The following is a 23397-nucleotide window of genomic DNA, read 5'->3' on the forward strand; positions in this document are numbered from 1 at the left end:
GATAACAAAACAAAAATTTTTGAATTCATTTAGTTCTTCGCTCTCAAATTTATCCTTCATTTCCTGAATTTCTTCTTCAATATGAAAATTTTCTACTAAACAGTAGAATAAATTTTTACCAAATAATTTAATGCCCCTGAAGTAGTTTGTTTCGGGTAGCATTTGATTTTATTTAAATCCATAAAGGTGTTGGATAAAAACACTTTTTTTCTTTTTGTCGTTTCTAGACTCAAAATTACATTTTTTTTACAAATAAGATGAATCCATTACATTATTAATATCACTTTGATCATACATTTCGGTAATTTCATTCAGGGATATGGAATAATAAACTTAATTGTTTTCGTCATTTATCGTTTTTCTTTATGGATTAACCAATTTTGATGAAATTTTGTACGATTACTTCTAAATATGGGTAATTCTGCCATTTAATTTTGGTTAAAATCGGGCAAGATTTTTTTTAAATTTTATTCAGAGAATCATATTTTTATGTAATTCAGCGTCTCTTAGTTTCCCATTGGACCCTTAATTAAATGGTTAAAGCCCAATTTTTTTTTTTCATTTCGCCCCTGAATCATATAAAAACTTTCATATTCAATGGCAGAAATAAATAGTATATTTTAAAAAAATTAATTGATTTTATTTTGAACTCGATAAATTAAGCGGATGGAAGTGGACAATTTATGCCTAGAAAAATTACATATTTATTCCGTTTCAATTTAAATTATTATTTAAATTCCGTTTGTCATACAATTTTCAATTTTCAAGTAGTGAATTAGATATCAAAAATGAAAACCGTTGTAACGTTTTTGATATAAACAAACAAATTTTGACTTACTCAGCTATATAGTATCATTATACAAGGAAAAGTATGCAAATGGGACTTTTTTGCACATTACATGATCCTTTGTAAGCAGAAAACACAATTTTATTCAAAATTATGTGACTACGACTACAAAGTTATTTAACTCTTTGCTAATTTTTCTTATATTCAACTAGCACTAATTTTAAATATATCCAAATAAATCATATGTAATGGCAAATAAAACCATTAGATCAGAAATATATTGTAATTTTTTAAAAAATAAACCGGATACATAGAAGAAGTTTTTTTATTACTTCTATAAAATATTATTACAAAGGAAAGAATACTTGAAAAAAACAATTTTTAATGATTTAAAATGTTAATTATCTCAATTAAAAATTTTACCGACAGTTCATGCGTACATCTATTCTTAATTAGATGTCAAAACTTTCAGTTAAAGAATGCAACGACAGTGCAGTACCGTATAACTTTCCTGTTACGATATCACGCCAAATAGAAACCGAAAGCTAAAATTTCGGGGCACGTTTCACGTGTACTGAATGTATTTTAACACTAGGTTACGCATAAAAATAAATATATTGATTCACCAAATAAGTATGTATTGTAATATATACCGATACACGCAAAGAAATAAAAACAATAAAAACGTGCGACATGGAATCATAAAATATATGCTAAGATTGGCTATTGGTCAACACTGTTGCCATTGTTTTCATTCCCCCAATATATACGAGTATATAAATACAAATACCGCCAGAGGGTAACTATAAGTTTTAGTTTCAGTGAAACTTCGTACTTAAAAACAACAACACAATGGCTTACAAATCTCTTTTCGTAAGTAATCATTTTTTTTTTTGTTTCGATTTATTTAAAATAATAACTTAATTATGTTTTAATTAACACAATTAAATACTTATTAATTATTTTTTTAATATATTAATTCATAAAGTAAGTTTCATATATTTATTAAAAAAAAAAATCAGAAGATAATTTTCAGAACATAGTTAAAGTGTTAAATTTTTATTTGCTGTTAATTACTTTTTTTACATATAAAAAATATTTATTTTTTTTTATAATCGTCTTAGACATAATTAAAAACTAAAAACATTAAACTTACCCTAGAGTTTATATTTATGAATGTACTATCTTTGCTAAAAATAATGATCAACAAAAAAAAATAATTATATCTACTTTAACAAACCGGACAACAGAACTGTATTCTTCTAACTACAGATTCCGTTCTCTTACGAGATAGGATCTTATTACGCTTTGATAAATTACCGAACCGTTTAAAAAATACTCCCACCAACTTATTTAAAAAATTTAAAAAATAAAGTTTTTCTTTTACAGAAAAAATATAACTAAGTCGATAAATCTTTTTTTGAAATAATATTAATTAAAAATAATAATAATAAGAAAAAAGAAAAAAATTCTCAACATCATTGCGAAGATATATGATTGACTTTTGACACATATTTTTTTTATAATTTATTGTATATTTTGTAATGCTGCTTCGATCAAGGTTTTACCAGGTCGTCCTTGATGCTTCCAGGCATATATTGAAGCAGAAACTTTTTTTAAACTGTTTAATAGCATATTTACTCATTCCTGGCGTTATGTATAAAATATATAAATTATGTACTGAACAAAATTAAAGATTTATTTATTCATAATTTTTCTTTTATTCGAATCTAATAAAAAACTTATTAAAAATAGAAAGAATTATGAGTAATTAATTCTATATACCGTACTCTACCCTACTTAAGTGGTCAGGTGTATACTTGTTATATTATTATATATATATATATATATATATATATATTATTATTAATGTGAATGCTTTTCTTCATAAAATAGATTATTTATGTTAGGACTCGGTTCCATTTCCTCCTTTTTTATTTGTAAAGATAACAATTTTTTACCTTTTTTCTTACTCTTATTACATGAATTTGTCTTTCTTTTCCTGTTTAGCCTCCGGTAACTACCGTTTAGATAATTCTTCAGAAGATGAATGAGGATGATATGTATGAGTGTAAATGAAGTGTAGTCTTGTACATTCTCAGTTTGACCATTCCTGAGATGTGTGGTTAATTGAAACCCAACCACCAAATGAATTTGTCTAACGCTTTGTTGTTGATCAGTCTTGTTCCATCCTTCAAAGATTCACTATGTGTTTATTACGAATGTATAATTAATTAATACAAAAAATGTTATATAGTCGTATATGAATTACAAGTTCAAAGATCATAACAAAAATAATCTACATTAGAAACGAAATTTTATTTACTTGACTGAACCAGCGAATAATAAATATTTAGAATATTTAAACCTAACCGAGAGGCGGCATATTATTCAACATTTTTGGTTATCAGAATGCATTGATATTTTGTTGGAAGGTTAGTTTCGTATTCCGATAATTTGATTCGTAAATTGAAGGTAATACATAAATAATAATAAATTATTTATGTTAATACTCAGGATTCATTCCCTCCTTTTTTAATGTAAAAATAAAAATTTTTCACGTTTTTTTATATTTTTTATAAATTTTCACTCTTTCTTTTATTCTTTATAAATTCCCACTTTCTTTGTTATTCTTATTAAATGAACTTTGTTTAATGCTCTATTGTTAGTCAGTCTTGTAATAATTTTAAAATAAGTTAACAATTTTACTACCGTAATTCATTCATTCAATATCGTAATAGATCTTAAAACCCAACTATTTTCGATACAAATAAATCGATACTGAAAATATCGATTATCCATTTAGAATCGTATAATGATTTCTTTTTAGACTTGTAGTTACATTTATTATATAGGCAAAACAAGAACAAAACGAAAGTAATGAAATGTAGTAGAAATAACAAAGATGGACCGCTGAATGTGAAAATAGGAGGAGAAAATATAATAGAGGTAGAAGAATTTTGTTATTTGGGAAGTAGAATTACTAAAGATGAACGAAGCAGGAGCGATATAAAATACTGAATAGCACAGGTGAAACGAGCCTTCAGTCAGAAATATAATTTGTTTACATCAAAAATTAATTTAAATGTCAGGAAAAGATTTTTGAAAGTATATGTTTGGATTGTCGCTTTATATGGAAGTGAAACTTGGACGATCGGAGTATCTGAGAAGAAAAGATTAGTAGCTTTTGAAATGTAGTGCTATAGGAGAATATTAAAAATCAGATGGGTGGATAAAGTGACAAATGAAGAGGTGTTGCGGCAAATAGATTAAGAAAGAAGCATTTGGAAAAATATAGCTGAACGAAGAGACAGACTTATAGTCCACATATTAAAGCATCCTGGAATAGTCGCTTTAATATGGGAGGGACAGGTAGAAGGAAAAAAATTGTGTAAGCAAGCCACGTTTGGAATATGTAAAACAAATTGTTAGGGATGTAGGATGTACCGAAATGAAACAACCAGTACTAGATAGGGAATCTTGGAGAGCTGCATCAAACCAGTCAAATGACTGAAGACAAAAAAAAAATAAGCAAAACACGAGGGTCAAATCAAATGGTAAACAATAAAGGTCAAAATTAGAAGAATTTGAATCCTATATATACTCCTTAGCGATTTATTGATTTTGAATCCAACTTCTCTTTTGTTATGTGTCTTGGAAGGTTATTTTCGTATTACGATAATTTGTTTTGTAAATTGAATATAATATATAAATAATAAATTAATTAATTTAATTCATATTTATTCTTCTAGCTCTCGTATTGAGAGAATTTGCATATGGATCTTGATGAAAATGTTGAGTGTATAATCTTTAAAAGATGTCTAAACCGATCTAAACGAAATCTAACTGGGAAGATTTTCTGATATTTTTTCGCTTTTCCTTGATCAATTTTCATAATTCAAAAAAAATATTTTTTTATACAAGGGGTAATCAATTTTGGACACCTAATAATAGCATTCTGAGACGCCGCTCGCCAGGGCAAATCGCCCGGAGGAGGCATGCCGTAGGCACGCCCTGCAGCTAGTTATTTATAAATCAGTTTAATTAACTGTAAAGATTTATTAATAATTTTCCATTATAAGAATACAGTTTATACTTTTCCCGTCATAATGCGATCATTCTACATCATTATAGCCGTTTAACTATAATAAAATTAAAAAAAAAAAAACCTGTTAATAATTACTAGTCTATGATTTTACTTTCCCCGCGAACATAGCTAGAATAATTATATTAAAGGGGAAAGTATGATGATCATGTAAAAAACGGGGTGTCCGGTTTTTTTCTGCAAATCTTTATGTTTTAGAGTCCAACTAGTTCATCTCTCTCTCTTTTTCCTGTTTAGCTTCCGAGAATTACCGTTCAAGTATTACTTCAGAGGATGAATGGGGATGATATGTATGAGTGTAAATGAAGTGAAGTCTTGTATAGTCTCAGTTTGACCATTGCTGAGATATGTGGTTAATTGAAAGCCAACCACCAAAGAACACCGTTACCCGCGATCTAGTACTCAAATCCGTATAAAAATAACTGACTTTACTAGAACTTGAACGCTGGAACTCTCGACTTAAAAATCAGCTGATTTGGGAAGACACGCTCGCTACTAGACCAAACCGGTGGGTTCCAACTAGTTCATCTAGACCAGAGTTTCTCAACCTGCGGTCCCGAAATTAGCTTACAATTTTACACGTAAACAATAATGAGACATCATTTTATGAGAAAAAATCACTTATTATAAACATTTTACCTAAATTTATAAGTACATATGTACAAAAAATAAATTACTGAGGTGATAGCGTTTGTTTTTAATTTAAAAGTTTCTCCATACGTGAATCTATGTTAGGAACACAAAAAAGCAAATAGTTTTCAAATGATAAAAGATGATTCCTATATTTAGTTTTTAGTGCAATCATAGATGTAAAAACCTTTTCATTTTGACGTGGGGAAAGGAATTAAATTTTCAAAGCTTTTGTGACTAAATTTCCATATTCACTTCGATGAACAAGCCAAAACGTATCTAAATCTTCAGATGTGAATTGTAGTTGTAACGTTTTATCGGCAGACATTTAAATGAGCTGGTCATGAATCTCAACCGGTAACTTAGCAGCTGCAACGTTTTCACTGAATGGATTCAGTAGCAATCTCTTCGAGAATCATTCTTATCTTCCAGAAAATATTGAATTTTTAGCTCACAAAAATGCACCTTCATGTTATCAAACTGTGGTGAATAATAATAATAATAATCTTCTTCATCTAAATTTTTCCCAGTATAATAAAAAGTGAGCGGAAACAAATCAAAATGCTTGCTTTGAAGGCGAATAATCCATTAAGCTTCTTAATAATTCTTGATTATTAATAATTAAGAATTCTTACTCTATCTTAACATCTTAATGAAAGTATGAACTTTACCTGTCATTAGTAAAATGTTTTTATCACGTCTTTGTAAGTTTACATTCAATTCGTTTAAATGCGAAAATAATCAGCTAAGAAAACCGATAGCAACATATACTCACTTTTCAGTAAAAAATATTGAGAATGTCGTTTTTTATCCTGGAAAAATTTAATTAATTAATTTCTCAATTCCAGTAACTGGTTTAACACTTTCCTCCGCGATAAACATCTGACTGTATGGAAAAGAAGAGATTTTTTCTTTTCGCCCATTTAACAGCATAATTTAGCAAACAGCCGTAGCTAAATAGTTTTAACTACGTTTCATTCGCCGGGGAGGGGGGGAGGGTTCACGAAATATTCATTATATATATTTTATTTTTTTACTTTTTAGGGGGCCGTGGAGTCAAAAAGGTTGAGAATCGCTATCTAGACGAAAAAACATACTATGTACGTATATGTGTCGCACTGTTTTTGGCCTTATATCTTGGAATTGACTGAACCTATTTTCTTCAAATTTGACTAAAATATTTTATATATGAGGCATTGATCTTATTATTATTTTTTAATTCGATGAGGAGATATCGCGAAAAGTCAATTTCGATTTTCTTCAGAGATATCTTAGATCAGACTTTATTAAAGTAAATTTGTTTCCTATAACGCATATATAAATTAAAAAAAAAATAAATAATGAACCGCCTCTCTCCTAAAATTGAAATTTCTTTCGCTCTATCTTACTTCGGTTTAAATATTTATCCAAAAAATTTGAAAGTTTATACTTCATATATAGAGCTATCAAGAAATGTCTACAATTTAAAAAAAAAATTATAGTCCCTGAACCCAAAATGGAGAAAAGTTATTTGAAAATTTAATTTTTCTTATTTTAGCTTCTATTGAAGGGGATATTAGAACTAGAGAAAACTTTACTCAGGCCAAATTTGTTAAGCTTAATCTACATATGAATATTTTTAGAAAAATCTTTCTTATTTTCTTTTTTTATTCTTATTTTAAACTTAAATAAAAAAATAATAATAAAAAAGTAATAATAATAATAATTATAATAATAAAATTCTGGCGAAGGACTGCAAAACCTTACTGGCATTTTCCCTTATGTTCACAAAATTTAAAAATAAAATTAAGTAAAATTTATTTTTAATTTTAAATATTATTTGGCTTTAACGAATGCAAAACCAAAAAGTATTTAGTATCATGAAGTTAATTATTTTATTAAATAAAATAAATTAAAATAAAAATTATTTACAATAATTATATAATTATTATTAATAATAAAACAGCAGAAATAATTTTTTATTAATATGTCTGGTATAGGAAGAAAATTTGACCCACTATTACAAAAAATATGAAAAAATTTAAAACAAATTTGGATCTGATTTGATGTAATTGATCAAATGACTTTTTTACCTTAAACATCATATTTAAAAGAATAAAAAGTATAATTTTAAAAAAATTCACATTTCTTAGTAAAACCTATTTGAGTCCCAATTGACCTTCCATCACCAAATAAAGTTTTCATCAAAATTATATACTGTATTTAGAAACTGCTGAAAAATCAAAATTTGTATTAAAAAAAAATTAGATCTCATTTGATCCCCTTGCTCGAAGGGTAATTCAATAACATTCTTATTAACAGAAACGAGTTAAAAATCATATAAAATATTAGAATTTACAAAATAATGTTTTAAATTCTTAAGCCGGGTCCTCCCATTTATCTTAAAAAAATTCTCACGTAACCTCCATTAATACTACATACAACTGGATTTCCAATTTTGAAAATTAAAATTAAAAAAAAAAACTGATATTAAGTCAAAATTGTTGTTTTTTTATGTCGTTTAAAATAATTTCATAATCGTACTCTTTCCATTTAGTATATGAATTGTTCACTGTGGTGGCTTGGGGGAGTGGTGCTGGTGTCATACCGAATAATCTCCCATTTCGTTGTAGAATTATTTGCTAAATTTAATTATTTAAAAGATATTTACGGCTTACCATTCTTGATAACATATTACATATTAAAACTATGAACCTTTTTTGCAAACGTAGTCTTTTGTTATTTATTCTAATTTTTCAAATTCATTCCGTTTTGAATACAACTTTATGTTTACACATTAATAACGATTAACATCATGTTACATCGGTCCACAATTATGCATAATATATTTTAATTTGAACAACATACACTTAATATGAATGAATTCTTTCTACAGATAAAAACAAAATAAGATACATACTTACCAAACTTTGCTTCACGTAACCATTTTAATTACACAAATTCCCATATGTACAATGATATAGCGGCATAACATGACATTCATTTACGGATGCCTTTTTAGGAGAGTTACTTATAAATAACGGATGATCGATCGTTGTATACATGGAATGTAATAATAGAAGCTAATTTATAGAAATCTACATACGTATGTGCCTAAAGTTAAATATGATTCTTGACTACAATCTCTTAGAAAAGGCATTCGGCCGTAAAACATCAGTGAAATTTTTCCCGTCTATGCCCAGAAAAAATAGAAGTAGAGTATAAAAACAAGTTTAATAAAATTTATTTATCGCACTGGCAGAATAATAATAATTTTCGTACAAATTTCTATATATCTTACGGGCAAAAATAACTGGTGTAATTTACTTCTATCTACGATACATTAAGATACAAAGAAAATAATAAAAAACAACGATATGACCTTTTTATAATCCATGTTTTACCAATACACAACAGCAAGGGACGTTAAAATGCATATCTCAGTAAAACTATCTCAATTATAGGGAATATGTAAAGAACAATTTTCTAAAACAACTACTTAAAAAAAAAAATCAGTTGTTACCATAAAATTGTAACCGAGATAACATACAACATACCTAATAATTTTAAAACAGTAACAGATTTTTTATTTCATAAATTTCGATACGTAGTTTACAATATAAATATATTATATTATAAATTTATTAAATTCAATATAATTTATTTAGTTACTTTTACAAAATATGAGATTTAAAAAAATAATAACATTTATTTATACGTTAAATAATAATACTTTAACAATAAATTTCGGATGGAAATTTATATATATGAAAGTTTAATATTTTAAATAACTATAATAATATCAAACTCTATACGAATACAGCGCCGCAACCGTTTATTTTTTTTCAAAGTCTCTAATCATGGAGTTACTTCTGTTTAGCTTAACAATGATGATCATATATACATATTGACTTCATAGTATATGAAATATAACGTTGAAATTTAAATAAATAATTGATCCACCTACTTTGGTATAAAAATTGATCGATACTTTTACCGGTTTACTTGAGGGAAATTAATGCATTCTATCAACGATATATTTACAGAGTGCCCGGGAGTTGTCGGTTAAACTTATGAAACCGATTCAATACAATAAAATAAACAAAAAAGCACATGTGAACAAATGTCCTATATTGTTTTATTTTCTTTCTAACAACCATTTTGTGGTTTTTTAATAAAAATTTATATCTTAATTGAATGAATTGTTAATTTATAAAAAAAAGGCAACGAAAATATCACGAAGCCCATTTTTCGGTAAACCGAAGTATTTTACTGGGTTGTACAAAAACATTTCTATTGTCTGGCTAAGTAGAGGCGAAATGAAACTATTTTTTACGAATAAGTAACACTATTCGTTATAGCAAAGATTACACAATTATAAACAACGCTAAGTTAATATTTTATTTACTATAGTGTATGTAAAATCTAAAGGCGGGTCCTCCCTGCAAGCTGCTTCTACTTGCCTCCTCTACCCGGGCATTCGAAACGCTTGTTACTGGTTGCTACAAAAGTAATGCGTACGTGCTATTTAAAAATAAGTTTTGTAAATAACTAGGCCACGTCAAAGAAAATCATAACATTATAACTTATAATAAATAAACAACTCATAAACTTTTGTATTACGTCACTGTTTCTGTTTATTTTTAGCAAAACCTTAGTTTAAGATACTTAAAAAAAATATGCATTCAATAAATAAATAAATTACTTCATGTACATCTTGCACATTACTTCAACATATTTCTTTACTGTAGTAGTAACGTCATAATTGGATTTGGTGAAAGTCATTATAAATTAATGGATGTGACTTTTGGAATTCACCACTTCGGCTGCTGGTGTGAGGAGAAGTCGTTCAGTAGTTAAGAGCAGTGGAGGGGATGTCACAGCGCACTACTGACCCGCCTTCAGATATTGCATAACACTATAAATCAGTCTTAACATGATCCATATTTCTAGGCGCTAAATCTTTTAATTTAATATGTTATTTAATAACATAATAAAGTAAAAGAAAAAGCGTAATTTTGTATAAACTAATATATTTTGAAAACTGAAAAATATATTTAAATTTATATATCAACTCACGTCAATTAATTAATTACAGAAAAAATTTCGTAATTAAGTTATCCTAGTATAAAAGAATTGAAAAAAATAAAATATCGTTAACTACATTTATTATTAGCCGGTCTACACCGGCTCCACCCCTGGACCTACGGCTCCACCCTTGGACCCCTGAAGCATCCGTTATCCTCATGGTTGTGAGAATGTTAAATATTTTCCAGATATTCATTAAAAAAAAAAAATAATAATAATCAGTCATTTTACTTCATTATATTTCTGTTGCTATGGTGTAATGAAGTAAAAGAATTCACAACGTCACCCCCAAGGGGACGACTAGGGCCTCGATTCTTGGTTTCCCTGGGATAACACAAATGTATCCTGAAAATTCGAAAGCAATCGATCGGTTGGTTCTCACGTGATGTTTTTGCAAAAAACAAACACACAATTTTTCTTGTTTAAAAATTCTTAATTAAATAAAAAAAAAGCTGACAACACAGTTATAGGACTTTTCCGTCACGCGGCTAAAGCCGAGTTCCGGTAAAGTCCTGTAACTGTGGGTTGTTTCTGATGCACGGTTTACACATACATACACACAAAACTTAATTTCAAATATTTATCATTTTAATTAAATATAATATTTTTTCGTTTATTTAATTAAATGATTCTAACTAACAAACGACGCGCAAACTGAATTTAATTCGCGTAGGTGTGGGTGGTACTAGCGGCAACGGTGGTCGGCACTAACTAAACTACTGTAATTTCACAACTTACATAAAAAAAAAATCTCGCTTGTTCAGTCAGCAGACTGATGTAACCGCGGGGCTTAACACATCAGGTACCGAGTCAACCGGGCGATCGAGTCCGATACCCACCCAGACCGAGTTACTTTGTGCCTAAGAAAAATATAACCTTAATTAAACGACATCTACAAAATGTGAAGGTGACCTTGCTCTATAGCCTTATCTCCTTGACCTTTTTAGTTCAAAATTTAATGACATAATGAAGTATATAGAAGTAATCTGTCCAAGTTTGATCAAAATCCGTTCAGTAGTTCTGGAGATATAAGGGGATTTAGAGGCCAACACCGAACACACACACACACACACACACACACACACACACACACACACACACACACACACACACACACACACACACACACACACACACGTACGTACGTACGTACGTACGTACGTACGTACGTACGTACGTAACGTAACGTAACGTAACGTACACGTACACGTACATGTACATTAACATCCGGAAAATTTCCATCCGGTTTTTTCTGGAGAGGGTTCCTTAGGTGTCAAAACGTCAAGATTCAGTGAAAACCGCATTAAGTCCAAATTGGACCGATTACAATACTTTCTGTTCTACAGCTGTGTCTGCTGCAGTGCAATCTAGACGGGAAAGTAAAAACTGTAAAGCAATTTTTATAAAACATGTATTAAATCTTTACATTTAAACAATTTATAAACTTTGTTACAGGTATCATGTGCAGTCTTATTAGTTGTTGTAATGGCAGTTAACGCAGAACCTGAACCAGAAGCTAAACCGGGTTATATCAAACCGTAAGTATAAAATATCGTAATAATATTAATATAAGTAGGTTTAATGACCGCTTATGTGTTAAATCATAAAATTAATCGTTATCAAATAGGTACTGATTTCATCCATTTTGCTGTTAATATGATATAAACGAAATTAAATTAGCGGGTGTGCAGGTGTAAAAATTAACAGGATATCCGTGATCTTTAAATGAGTAAATGTCTAAAGATCTATCTTATCTCTGCATAGCAGCTATTTTCACAATAATCGTATCTAATAATAAGTAACGAGTTAATTATAAAATTGTACAACTTTTTTTCTATGTATGAAGAGAAAATAAACAACTTTTCTTCATATCATAAATGTCATCTAATTTATTACTACGTAATAATGAAAAATGGAATTAATAAATTCAGGAATAAATAATATTCTTTCTCCAAAATCAACGATTTAATTATATGAGCATATACTTTTGTTTATAAGTATACAAGAAATCATTTAACAAATAATATTACTCTTTATTATAACTGTTTTTATTAAAAAAAATTACATAAATTTAAAAAACTGGCTAATTATTGCATGAATTTCCACGCTACGTCAGTCAAAAAGTAGTATTATAAAATCGCAAAAAAATTTATGAAGTTGTAAAAATAAAAATTTCTACAAATTTGTAAAATAAAAGAAGTAAAAAAAAAATTTATTAAAAAAATGTAAAAAATTGTATGAGATAGTATTATAAAATAACTTCAACAAATCATTAGGTGTTCTTGTACAATTTACCGTATTAAAATACTTTTTTAATTAGGCTAATATTCACCAAAATTAGTTTACGAACGTTATCGAAAAATTCTTTTTTATTTTAAAAATTTGTGAGCTCAAGTATCAGGGTTTTTTTTTTTTTACTGATTATGATAATTACCACCAAAATAAGATAAAAGCATCAAAATTCCCAGATTTCAAATAAATTTTGTTGTTATTTTAGGGGCTTCCTTACTGTGTGCGGAAAATGTATTTATTTAGAAGAGATTCCTAACAAAACAAAACAAAGATAATTTAAAAGAGACTTGTTTAAAAATAAAATATACATTTTACGAAAGTAATGAAAAAAATTGCTTCTAACTTTTTTCCGGAATATACTCGAAATATAGATGTCAAAGCTATTTTTAAATTTAGAGTCCCCTTTAAGTGATTAAGATAAATATAAATTTTTTTTTTTTTTAATAATAAAAATCTAATGTGGTCACCACATGACTTTCGTGTACGCCTATTAAACCACATAACATATTTTTTCTTAAATGAAACGTACATAGAATTTTATTTCATTAATAACTTTTGATATTTTTTCATATATAGATTTTTTTTATTCTTATTGAATTATTATTTATGGTAAACATTTTTTTACAATCAGATGTTAATAATTTATTAATAAATTAATACATTTGAATTAAAAAAAAAAAAAAGATAAAAAAAGGAATGAAGTCGGATTTGAACCGATGTGCCTTTCCCTTGTAAGATCCAAATATTTCATTAAATAAACGTTTATTTGGCTATAGCTCTAGAACTGATGAAAACAAGTTCCACTTGTGATATATCATTGAAAAGTTCTCAATGAGAGCTTATTACTGCAGTTCAAAATTCAAATCTTTTGGATTTTGGACTTTTTTGGTCACTTCTGGACTAGTTGATTGCAATCAAAAGGGGAGGTGCACAACTAGATATTACAGCAGTCCTAAATCCAAAAATTTCAACATCTTATGGCTAATCGTTTTTGAGTTATGCGAGATACAAACGCACACACATACGTATGTACGTGCGTACAGACGTCACGCCGAAACTAGTCAAAATGGATTCAGGAATGAGAAAAATGGATATTTCTGTTGAAATCTGAAAACCGACAAATTTTCGCGATCACAATAGTTTCTTTACTTCGTACAAGGAAGTAAAAATTATAACAGAACAGAAAAAAAAATATTTTTAAGGATGGGGAATACATTTTAAGAAATATTGTACTAAAAATATTCATATATAGGTTAGACTTAACAAATTTACTTAAGTAAAGTTTTCTATAATTCTAACACCCCCTTCGATAATGACTAAAATAAGAAAAAGAGAATTTAAAACAAAAATCACTCCGCAGTTTAAATCCGGGGTCTATAATTTAAAAAAAATGGTAGAAATTTATTGATAATTCTATACGTAAAGTATAAACTTTTAAAAATAATAAAACCGAAGGGATATAAACGTATACTTCACAATTTTAAAATGTGGGGTTGATTTAAAAAAAAAAATTGGACTATTTATATATGCATTGTAGGTAAAAAATTTGCTTTAATAAAGTTCCCTCTAAAATGTTTTCGAAGAAAATCGAAGTTGGTTTTTCGCAATATTCCTCCACCCACTAAACGTTTTTTGAAAAAAAAGAAAGATAAATGATCTATATATAGAAATATTTGATCTAAATTAGAAGAAAATCGGTTCGGTCAATCCTGAGATATAAGACCAAAAGAAATGCGATAAATATAAGCATGTATTTTTGATCTAGATGAAATAGTTGGACGCTAAAATGTAGATTTGAAAAAAAAACCGATACCCCATTTTTGAGATGATTACCATACTTACCCTTTAATATAGAAAATCTAGCTACACTGGCCGGGAAAGTAATAATTAAAAACAATTCACTGTAATAAATGTTTATTTTTATTTAAATTAAGAGAAAATAATTAATAATAAATTCCTCAATCTAATTTTATTTTGTCATAATTTATTCAGTATTGAATGCGAGAGAAAGTATTCTCTGTTGAATGAATCAAGAGATTTTTCTATCAGTTTTATTTTCAACTTCTTGATGTTTTAAAAGATCCTCAAGAGTTCAAAAATGGAAAATCTAGGGTGCAATTATGTAGGAAATTACAGAGTTAGAACGATGATCAAAGTCTTAGGTCGGTTCACCTGCATCGATGATCAGAAACGATCAGGAAATAAACTCGGTCGAGTTAAACAACAATTTATACTGCAAGTGCGTGTATCAATTTAATTTTAATTGACTTTTACTTTAATCATTTTATTAGAAAAAAAATCATAATTGAAATAAATTCTTGTCTAAATACCTTCAGCAAAGTACTATTCAATTACATCCTAGCAGTCGCTAAAAATATAAAACAAACGATTTAAAACCGACCGGGTTAATACATAAAGCGGCTTTGAAGCAGGCTGTTGTTTACTGAATTAGATTCCTCTTAATACATATATGTATCTTCTATATATATAAAAATTGAATTTATTTGTCCCGTATGCGTTTTATACCACTCATCCGATTGCGATGAAACTTTGGTGAGTTGTAAACACGCCCAAGAAGGTTTCTGAATTAGTTTGGACCCGCTAGGTGGCGCTGGGGTATAAATATTTCGAAAAATTGCATTTTTGGTCCGATTTGACTTATATTCAAAATATATATTAGTTACGTGAAAAGAAATATTTTTTTCGAAAAATGGACCCACTAGGTGGCGCTGGTGTCGAGATATTTACGAAACATACAAATATACAAACGTTTCCTTCTATATATATATATATATATAAAAGACAATGTTCGTATGTGTGTCCACTAAAGACTAAAAAACTACTACTGGACCGATTTACGCGGGTTTTTGTAAAAAGGTCTGCGTTATCCGGAGAAGGTTTAAAGCTATTGAAATTCTCGATCTGACCAGTTGAAAGAAAGTTAGGGGTATTTTGAACCGACTACTATATTTAGAGCATAGTTTTAATTAAATCCGATAGGTAGTGCTGTTGATTTGCCAATTGGAATTATTTACATTGTGACTTTTATAAAGTTAAAAATTAAATTTTATCAAGTTCTGTACTGTTCAGTTTTTTAATGTTTTATCGAACTTTCAATGTGTTCATTTAATCTATATATATAATATAATCTATCATATCAATGATAAAATAAAATACATGAATTTTTGTAACATAAAACAAATATGTTTCAGTGCAAAAAAGGAAGATTTTTAGAAAATACCTCACCATTCCAAAAGTGAAACCATAATAAAAATTTTAACAATAAATTATGAAATATAGAATCAGTAAAACAAGATAATAAATCACATTATTCTGGTTAATCGAATTAAACGTAGATATAAAATACTTCCTGCTATAAATAAAATTAAACAATACAATTGTAAAAAAAAAAAAAATAATAAAATAAAACGATGAAATACCTAGAAAAAAAAAGCAGCAATATATTGCGTGTACTATAAAAGTAAACAAAAAGAAAACCATAACATAAGTAAAGTAACTTAATTATAGGAGAGCAGCCATCTGTTGAATTTATATTAAAAGAGAGAAGACGGTTCATTTATAATATAAAGTTTATAATTACATATTTAGCATAATCAAAACAAACAGGAAGAAAAAACACCGAAAAATTTCACCTAAGTATATTTAACACTATTAAATTACATTTATAATGAATAACATTCCAGTTTTTATATCGCCTACGAAATATGTCGTTAGTTCTAGAGAATTCACAAACAATCTTAATATCATTAAAAAAGCAGTCTAATAATATCAGCTAAATTTTATTTTATTTTTTTTTTTTTTAATAATTATTGAACAGGAAAATTATCTAGTACTCAAGTTATATTTTAAAGAATAATTGTTTTTTTTTTTTTTTTATAAGATAAGATGTAGACTAATTACTGTATCCCACAAAATATATATTAATCAAATTATTTGAATGTTGTAAAACGTTTTCTTTTACATTCCCGGTATAGCAATATATACTGCCGAAGCTGTAACAGTAAAGTATATAGGTCAGTCTCAAAAAAAAAAAAAAATTGTTTTCAGTTTTGCGCCTTAAGGAGACATTTAAAAAAAAGTTAAAAAAATAAATTTTTAAAATTAAGAAATTTTTTTTATTCGAATGTTCCCAAGCCCAAAATATGTATTTCTGTGAGAAGTGTATCTGTACGTATGTACGAATGAGACCTGTATTTAGTTTTAAAACTTTGGACTCAGTTGACCGATTTTCTTCATACTTGGTAGACATGTATTCAGAGAAAAAGAATGTATTAAATTAAAATAAAAATAAAATACGTTATCTGACTTCCAGAAGATTTATTTTAAAAATTACGACTGCTGTTTGCAGTTGTGGGATTTTTACTTCTTTGTGCGAAGTAAAGGAAGTATTGTGATCGCGAAAAATTTTAGGTTTTCAGATTTCAACAGAAATATCCATTTTGACCATCCCTGAATCCGTTTTGTCTAGTTTCGGCGTGACGTCTGTACGTATGTATCTCGCATAATACAAAAACGATTGGCCGTAGGATGTTGAAATTTTGGATTTAGGACTTGTACACCTCCCGTTTCGATTATAATTGACTGGATTAAAAGTACTCAAAGCCCAAAATCACAAAAAAATGGATTTTTGACTTTTTCTTAACCGCAGTAATAAGCCCTCATTGAGAGCTTTTCAACGATATATCATAAGCTGTATTTATTTTCATTGGTTTCGAAGTTATAGTCAATATAAAATTCATAAAATTTTAATTAATGAAATATTTGGATGTTACAAGGGAAGGCACATCGGTTCGAATCAAACTTCAGCTCCTTTTTTTGTAGCTTTTTTTTTAATTTTAATATATTAATTTATTAATAATTATTAACTTCTGATTGTAAAAAAAAAGAAACTTTCACAGTAAATAATAATAATTCAATAAAAATAAAGGAAAATAAAAAAATATCAGAAGTTATTAATGAAATAAAATTTTATGTACTTTTCATTAAAAAAAAAAAAAAATGTGTATATGTAATTTAATAAGCGTACAAGGAAGTCATGTGGTGTCCACATCAGATTTTTTTAAATGAATTGTTTGAAAATCAAATAACATATTTGTGTAATATATCGATAGATATATTACACTTTTGCAAAATATGGAAAAAGGTGTGGAGGGTGTTTTAATAGAAATAAAATTTAAAATCCTTATTGGGCTACTTTAGTTTTCTAACATGTTTTTAAAGTTGAAGTTTTTTTATCGAGATCGAAAAATGCACAGAAAAAGTTTTATTTAATATTCACCTGTTCGCCAAAAAATGACTAGTTTTTCTTCTTTAACTATATCTTGCTTAATAAAAAGAGTTAATGGGAGTTTTTTCCATCTATATTTTCTAAATCGATAGACCTACAAAAATCTATAAAATTTTTACCCATCCCATTCCAAAGATTTGTGGTAAAAATAATATTTTTTCAATTAAAAATTCCTTTTTTTATTTATTTTAAATTTACATCCTTTCACAATTTAGCAGTTGCATTTAAAATATAAAAAGATTATTTCTTGATAGCCCATTTTCGTATTACCGAATTTTGAATTTTTTTTTTGATCCAAGTATTGTTTACATTTAGATTGTAATATACCTTGATAATTGAAAAAAATTTTCACAAAACTTTGATCGGAAACGCTGAATTATTTCTATGAATGAACTTGTTCAAATTGATCATAATTGGACGTCGTTCGTCCAGAGTATGTCTCAGTTTTAGGAATGACTTATATAAATTAAAATTTAATTATGTAATGGTAATTTAGAACATCTTTCAAAAAACAAAAAGGATGTTTAAATTTTCTTTCTACTTGCTTGAGTTTATGTTCGATTTAATTTTCCCGGTTAAATCAAATAATTAGCGTTGTCTATCAGTGAAATTTGCAAAACGTTTAATAATCATATATTTATCTACACGTTACACGGTATAATTCTTACAATATCTTTGTACGAGATAAAGATTAAACTAAATAAAACTATTGAAAACATTAAAATTTATTACTACATAAGCCTACTTAACTATATTTGTACTGAACATTCACTTTTTATGGTTACACATTACACATAATATATAGTTACAATATAGGATTACCGAAAGCGGTCAATGCTAGCGGTCATTTAGTAAAGACGGAGGCCTTATAAAAGTCATATAATATATACGTATACGTATCAAAGGTGAAGTATTCAAAATGATAACATGTAAATACTACACTGTTAAATTACATATGGATTCATATCACTGCAACACTTACAATGATAACACCAGCCCCCCGCGGGCTGGTCTAGTGGTTAACTCGTCGTCGCAAATCAGTTGCTTAACAGCTGACTTTTGAAGTCGAAGTTCTGAGGTTCAAATCCTAGTAAAGGTAAGTTGTTTTTATACGGATTTGAATAGTAGACAGTGGATACCGGTGTACTTTGGTGGTTGGGGTTCAATTAACCATACGTCTCAGGAATGATCGGCCTGAGTCTGTACAAGACTACACCTCAATTACATGTCATACATATCATTCACGTCCCATTGGGTTGTGGAGGAATTGCTTATTGTTCACTAATTGAACATATTCCAAAGTAAACACTAGGAATGAATAAAAAAAATAGTATATCTTTATGAGCTCGCTTAATTATCGTTATACAGGTTAGATAGCAGATATTGTATTCTCATTGATACTTTTTTTTTTTTTTTTTTGTCTTCAGTCATTTGACTGGTTTGATGCAGCTCTCCAAGATTCCCTATCTAGTGCTAGTCGTTTCATTTCAGTATACCCTCTACATCCTACATCCCTAACAATTTGTTTTACATACTCCAAACGTGGCCTGCCTACACAATTTTTCCCTTCTACCTGTCCTTCCAATATTAAAGCGACTATTCCAGGATGCCTTAGTATGTGGCTTATAAGTCTGTCTCTTCTTTTAACTATATTTTACCAAATGCTACTTTCTTCATCTATTTGCCGCAATACCTCTTCATTTGTCACTTTATCCACCCATCTGATTTTTAACATTCTCCTATAGCACCGCATTTCAAAAGCTTCTAATCTTTTCTTCTCAGATACTCCGATCGTCCAAGTTTCACTTCCATATAAAGCGACACTCCAAACATACACTTTCAAAAATCTTTTCCTGACATTTAAATTAATTTTTGACGTAAACAAATTATATTTCTTACTGAAGGCTCGTTTAGCTTGTGCTATTCGGCATTTTATATCGCTCCTGCTTCGTCCATCTTTAGTAATTTTACTTCCCAAATAACAAAATTCTTCTACCTCCATAATCTTTTCTCCTCCTATTTTCACATTCAGCGGTCCATCTTTGTTATTTCCACTACATTTCATTACTTTTGTTTTGTTCTTGTTTATTTTCATGCGATAGTTCTTGCGTAGGACTTCATCTATGCCGTTCATTGTTTCTTCTAAATCCTTTTTACTCTCGGCTAGAATTACTATATCATCAGCAAATCGTAGCATCTTTATCTTTTCACCTTGTACTGTTACTCCGAATCTAAATTGTTCTTTAACATCATTAAAGAACAATTTAATGATTTAAATTGTTACTAGTAACAAATTAAATCAACATGTAAAGTAACTAGCAGTTACTTTACATTACTTTACAGTTACTTTACATGTAACTGCTAGTTCCATGTAAAGATTAAAAAGTAACGGAGATAGGGAACATCCTTGTCGGACTCCCTTTCTTATTAGGGCTTCTTTCTTATGTTCTTCAATTGTTATTGTTGCTGTTTGGTTCCTGTACATGTTAGCAATTGTTCTTCTATCTCTCTATTTGAACCCTAATTTTTTTAAAATGCTGAACATTTTATTCCAGTCTACGTTATCGAAAGCCTTTTCTAGGTCTATAAACGCCAAGTATGTTGGTTTGTTTTTCTTTAATCTTCCTTCTACTATTAATCTGAGGCCTAAAATTGCTTCCCTTGTCCCTATACTTTTCCTGAAACCAAATTGGTCTTCTCCTAACACTTCTTCCACTCTCCTCTCAATTCTTCTGTATAAAATTCTAGTTAAGATTTTTGATGCATGACTAGTTAAACTGATTGTTCTGTATTCTTCACATTTATCTGCCCCTGCTTTCTTTGGTATCATAACTATAACACTTTTTTTGAAGTCTGATGGAAATTCCCCATTTTCATAAATATTACACACCATTGATTGATACATAAAAATAAATTATTTAGCTCACATCAGAAATGGGTAGATATGCTACTTTCTGGATAAAAATAAACTGCCCCATTTGCCTGGATGTTCAACCTTCACAAAACGTACAATTACAAAATAAATAATATATGTGATTAAACCATATTAATTATTTAAATTGAAATAATAATTATGTATTTCGCTCCGTTATTTATTACCATCGTTTATTTATAAACAGTATATAATACACTATTATTAATTATTTTATATTGTTAACTTAAGTATTGTCATTATTTAAGAGTTTTTTTGTGAATATATTAAGTAAACCTTTAAAAAACTAAAATTAGTCTGAGAAGGAACATGTTTACGAATAAATGAAGCCTTATGTATTATTCTAAAAAATAAATATAAAATAATTTAAAAGCAATTTATTTATTTTTTTCTAGATAATCGATAATAATTATATTTTATTTTTTCAGTGTAACAAGAGTTGTACATGTTCATGGAGAGCCAGTATCAAGATACGTTTATACGAGACACATCCACTATCATGAACCGGCTCCTCACGCACACGTAGTTAAATATTACGCACCACCTGCACCACATGTCCGTGAAGAAATCGTCGATTATCATTATGATCCCCACTACCACGCATATTACCACTAAAAGTCGAAAATCAGCAGCATTTTTGCAGTTAGTTATTAACAAAATAAAAAAACAAACCAAATATAGAAGCCAGTATTATAAAACTAGTTTGCATAATAAAAATTAAGTTAAATGTAAAATAAAGTAAATCATAATATGTAATTATAAACAAATATTATCAACTGTAATTTTAATCAAAGATTAAAAAGAAAGTAAAATATAATTTTTTTTTTTTTTGTAAATAAATATATTTTATTAATTATATAAATTTTATTACTATTATCATTTTTATTATTTGTAACAATAATAATATTAATAGTTTTATAGATACAAAAGTATAATTATTTAAAAAAAAAAGCAAAGAACATATAAAATTTCAATTTCAATAGAATAAAGTTATATTTATATTATATGATCATGTTAAAAATTAAAATTATTGTTAAATTTATAATTTAAAAAATATAAAATAAATAGATTTTTGTTACAAAAAAAGTTAATTTATTTTTACTATAATATTAACCTACAGAATAATATGTCGCTGCTGATAAGTCTGTTTTAGATGCTAATAAAGACTTATAAGAACTTAGGTGCATAAGAATGACAAAGTAAACGCCTATTTCAGTTTCTATTCGGTACTAATCTTATAACTAATAATGAAAAAAGTATTTCTTGACCTGAAGAAGGCTATCACATTATTTTTCTGCTTCCCAATATCTATTTAGGAAATCAAGAATCGGAGGAAATTAACGAATTCAAATTCCTTAGTAATAAACTTCTTTCGTGGGAATTTAAAATCAAATTATGAGAAATGTTTTTGTTATAACCAGGTTAATTAGATTTAAAATAAAGAACCACCTATAATGAATATCTGCACACTACGAACCTTCTCATTTAACATATAGCATCGCGTTATGGGAATGTGGCAAGGCTGCAGGTAACTTGAGCTTGCCAAAAAAAGAGGGCGATTAGGGATACAGAGCGACTAATTCGGAGAGCATCGAGTGAAGAGACTTTTAAAAATAATAAGATATTAACTGAACCGTCTCTTTACATGTTACAGATTTCATTCTGGGGGAAAAAGACAAGGAAGGTTTTGAACAGAGATTATTCTTTTATATATATATATATATATATATATATATATATATAAATGAATGTTTTTTTGTTTGTCCTGTATGCGTTCCATACTATTCATCCGATTGCGATGAAACTTTGGTAAGTTGTTGTGTGTACGCCCGCGAAGGTTTCTGAATTACTTTGGACCCGCTAGGTGGTGTTGGGATTGAGGTATTTCGAAAAATTGTACTTATGGTCCGATTTGGCTAATAAAGTTGCCCAATATGTTATATAGCGCTTAGTACAGTATCATCAAGAATGTTATAAAGGTTATTACTTAAATTACGTAGTCACTTATTTGTTCGTAGCGAGGAATTAATCGTTTTCAATTCGACTAGGCTGTGCCATCTTATTCTCAGTTAATTTACAATACGTGAGCTGAAAGTTTGCCCCTCGCCAACTGTTGTGTCTAGTGTACTAGTCACTGTATTGTAGAGGTAAAAGTTTTCAACAAGCAATAATCGCACCTCAGATGAAGTTCACTGGTTATGATACTGCCACATCAATGTGCAAAATACGAGCTAATGCGCACGAAGACTATTTGCTGGCTCGATATCATCGGGTCG

The 23397-nt window shown here is 28.3% G+C and overlaps 2 protein-coding genes and 1 pseudogene across 2 annotated transcripts in view; 1 reads left to right on the forward strand and 2 right to left on the reverse strand.

Moving 5' to 3' along the window:
- LOC142329161 (uncharacterized) overlaps window positions 1–23397 on the reverse strand; it is a 488476-nt gene that overhangs the window by 237134 nt on the left and 227945 nt on the right. The gene's annotated exons all lie outside the window — the stretch shown is intronic.
- On the forward strand, window positions 1571–21883 carry LOC142329270 (uncharacterized). The gene is made up of 3 exons (XM_075373702.1): window positions 1571–1660; window positions 12045–12127; window positions 21550–21883. The coding sequence occupies exons 1-3, from the start codon at window positions 1640–1642 to the stop codon at window positions 21734–21736; spliced, it is 291 nt and encodes a 96-aa protein (XP_075229817.1). The 5' UTR covers window positions 1571–1639; the 3' UTR covers window positions 21737–21883.
- LOC142329620 (U4 spliceosomal RNA) lies at window positions 23213–23343 on the reverse strand (annotated as a pseudogene).

Source organism: Lycorma delicatula, chromosome 8 (assembly GCF_047948215.1).
Source record: "Lycorma delicatula isolate Av1 chromosome 8, ASM4794821v1, whole genome shotgun sequence".
NCBI lineage: Eukaryota > Metazoa > Arthropoda > Insecta > Hemiptera > Fulgoridae > Lycorma > Lycorma delicatula.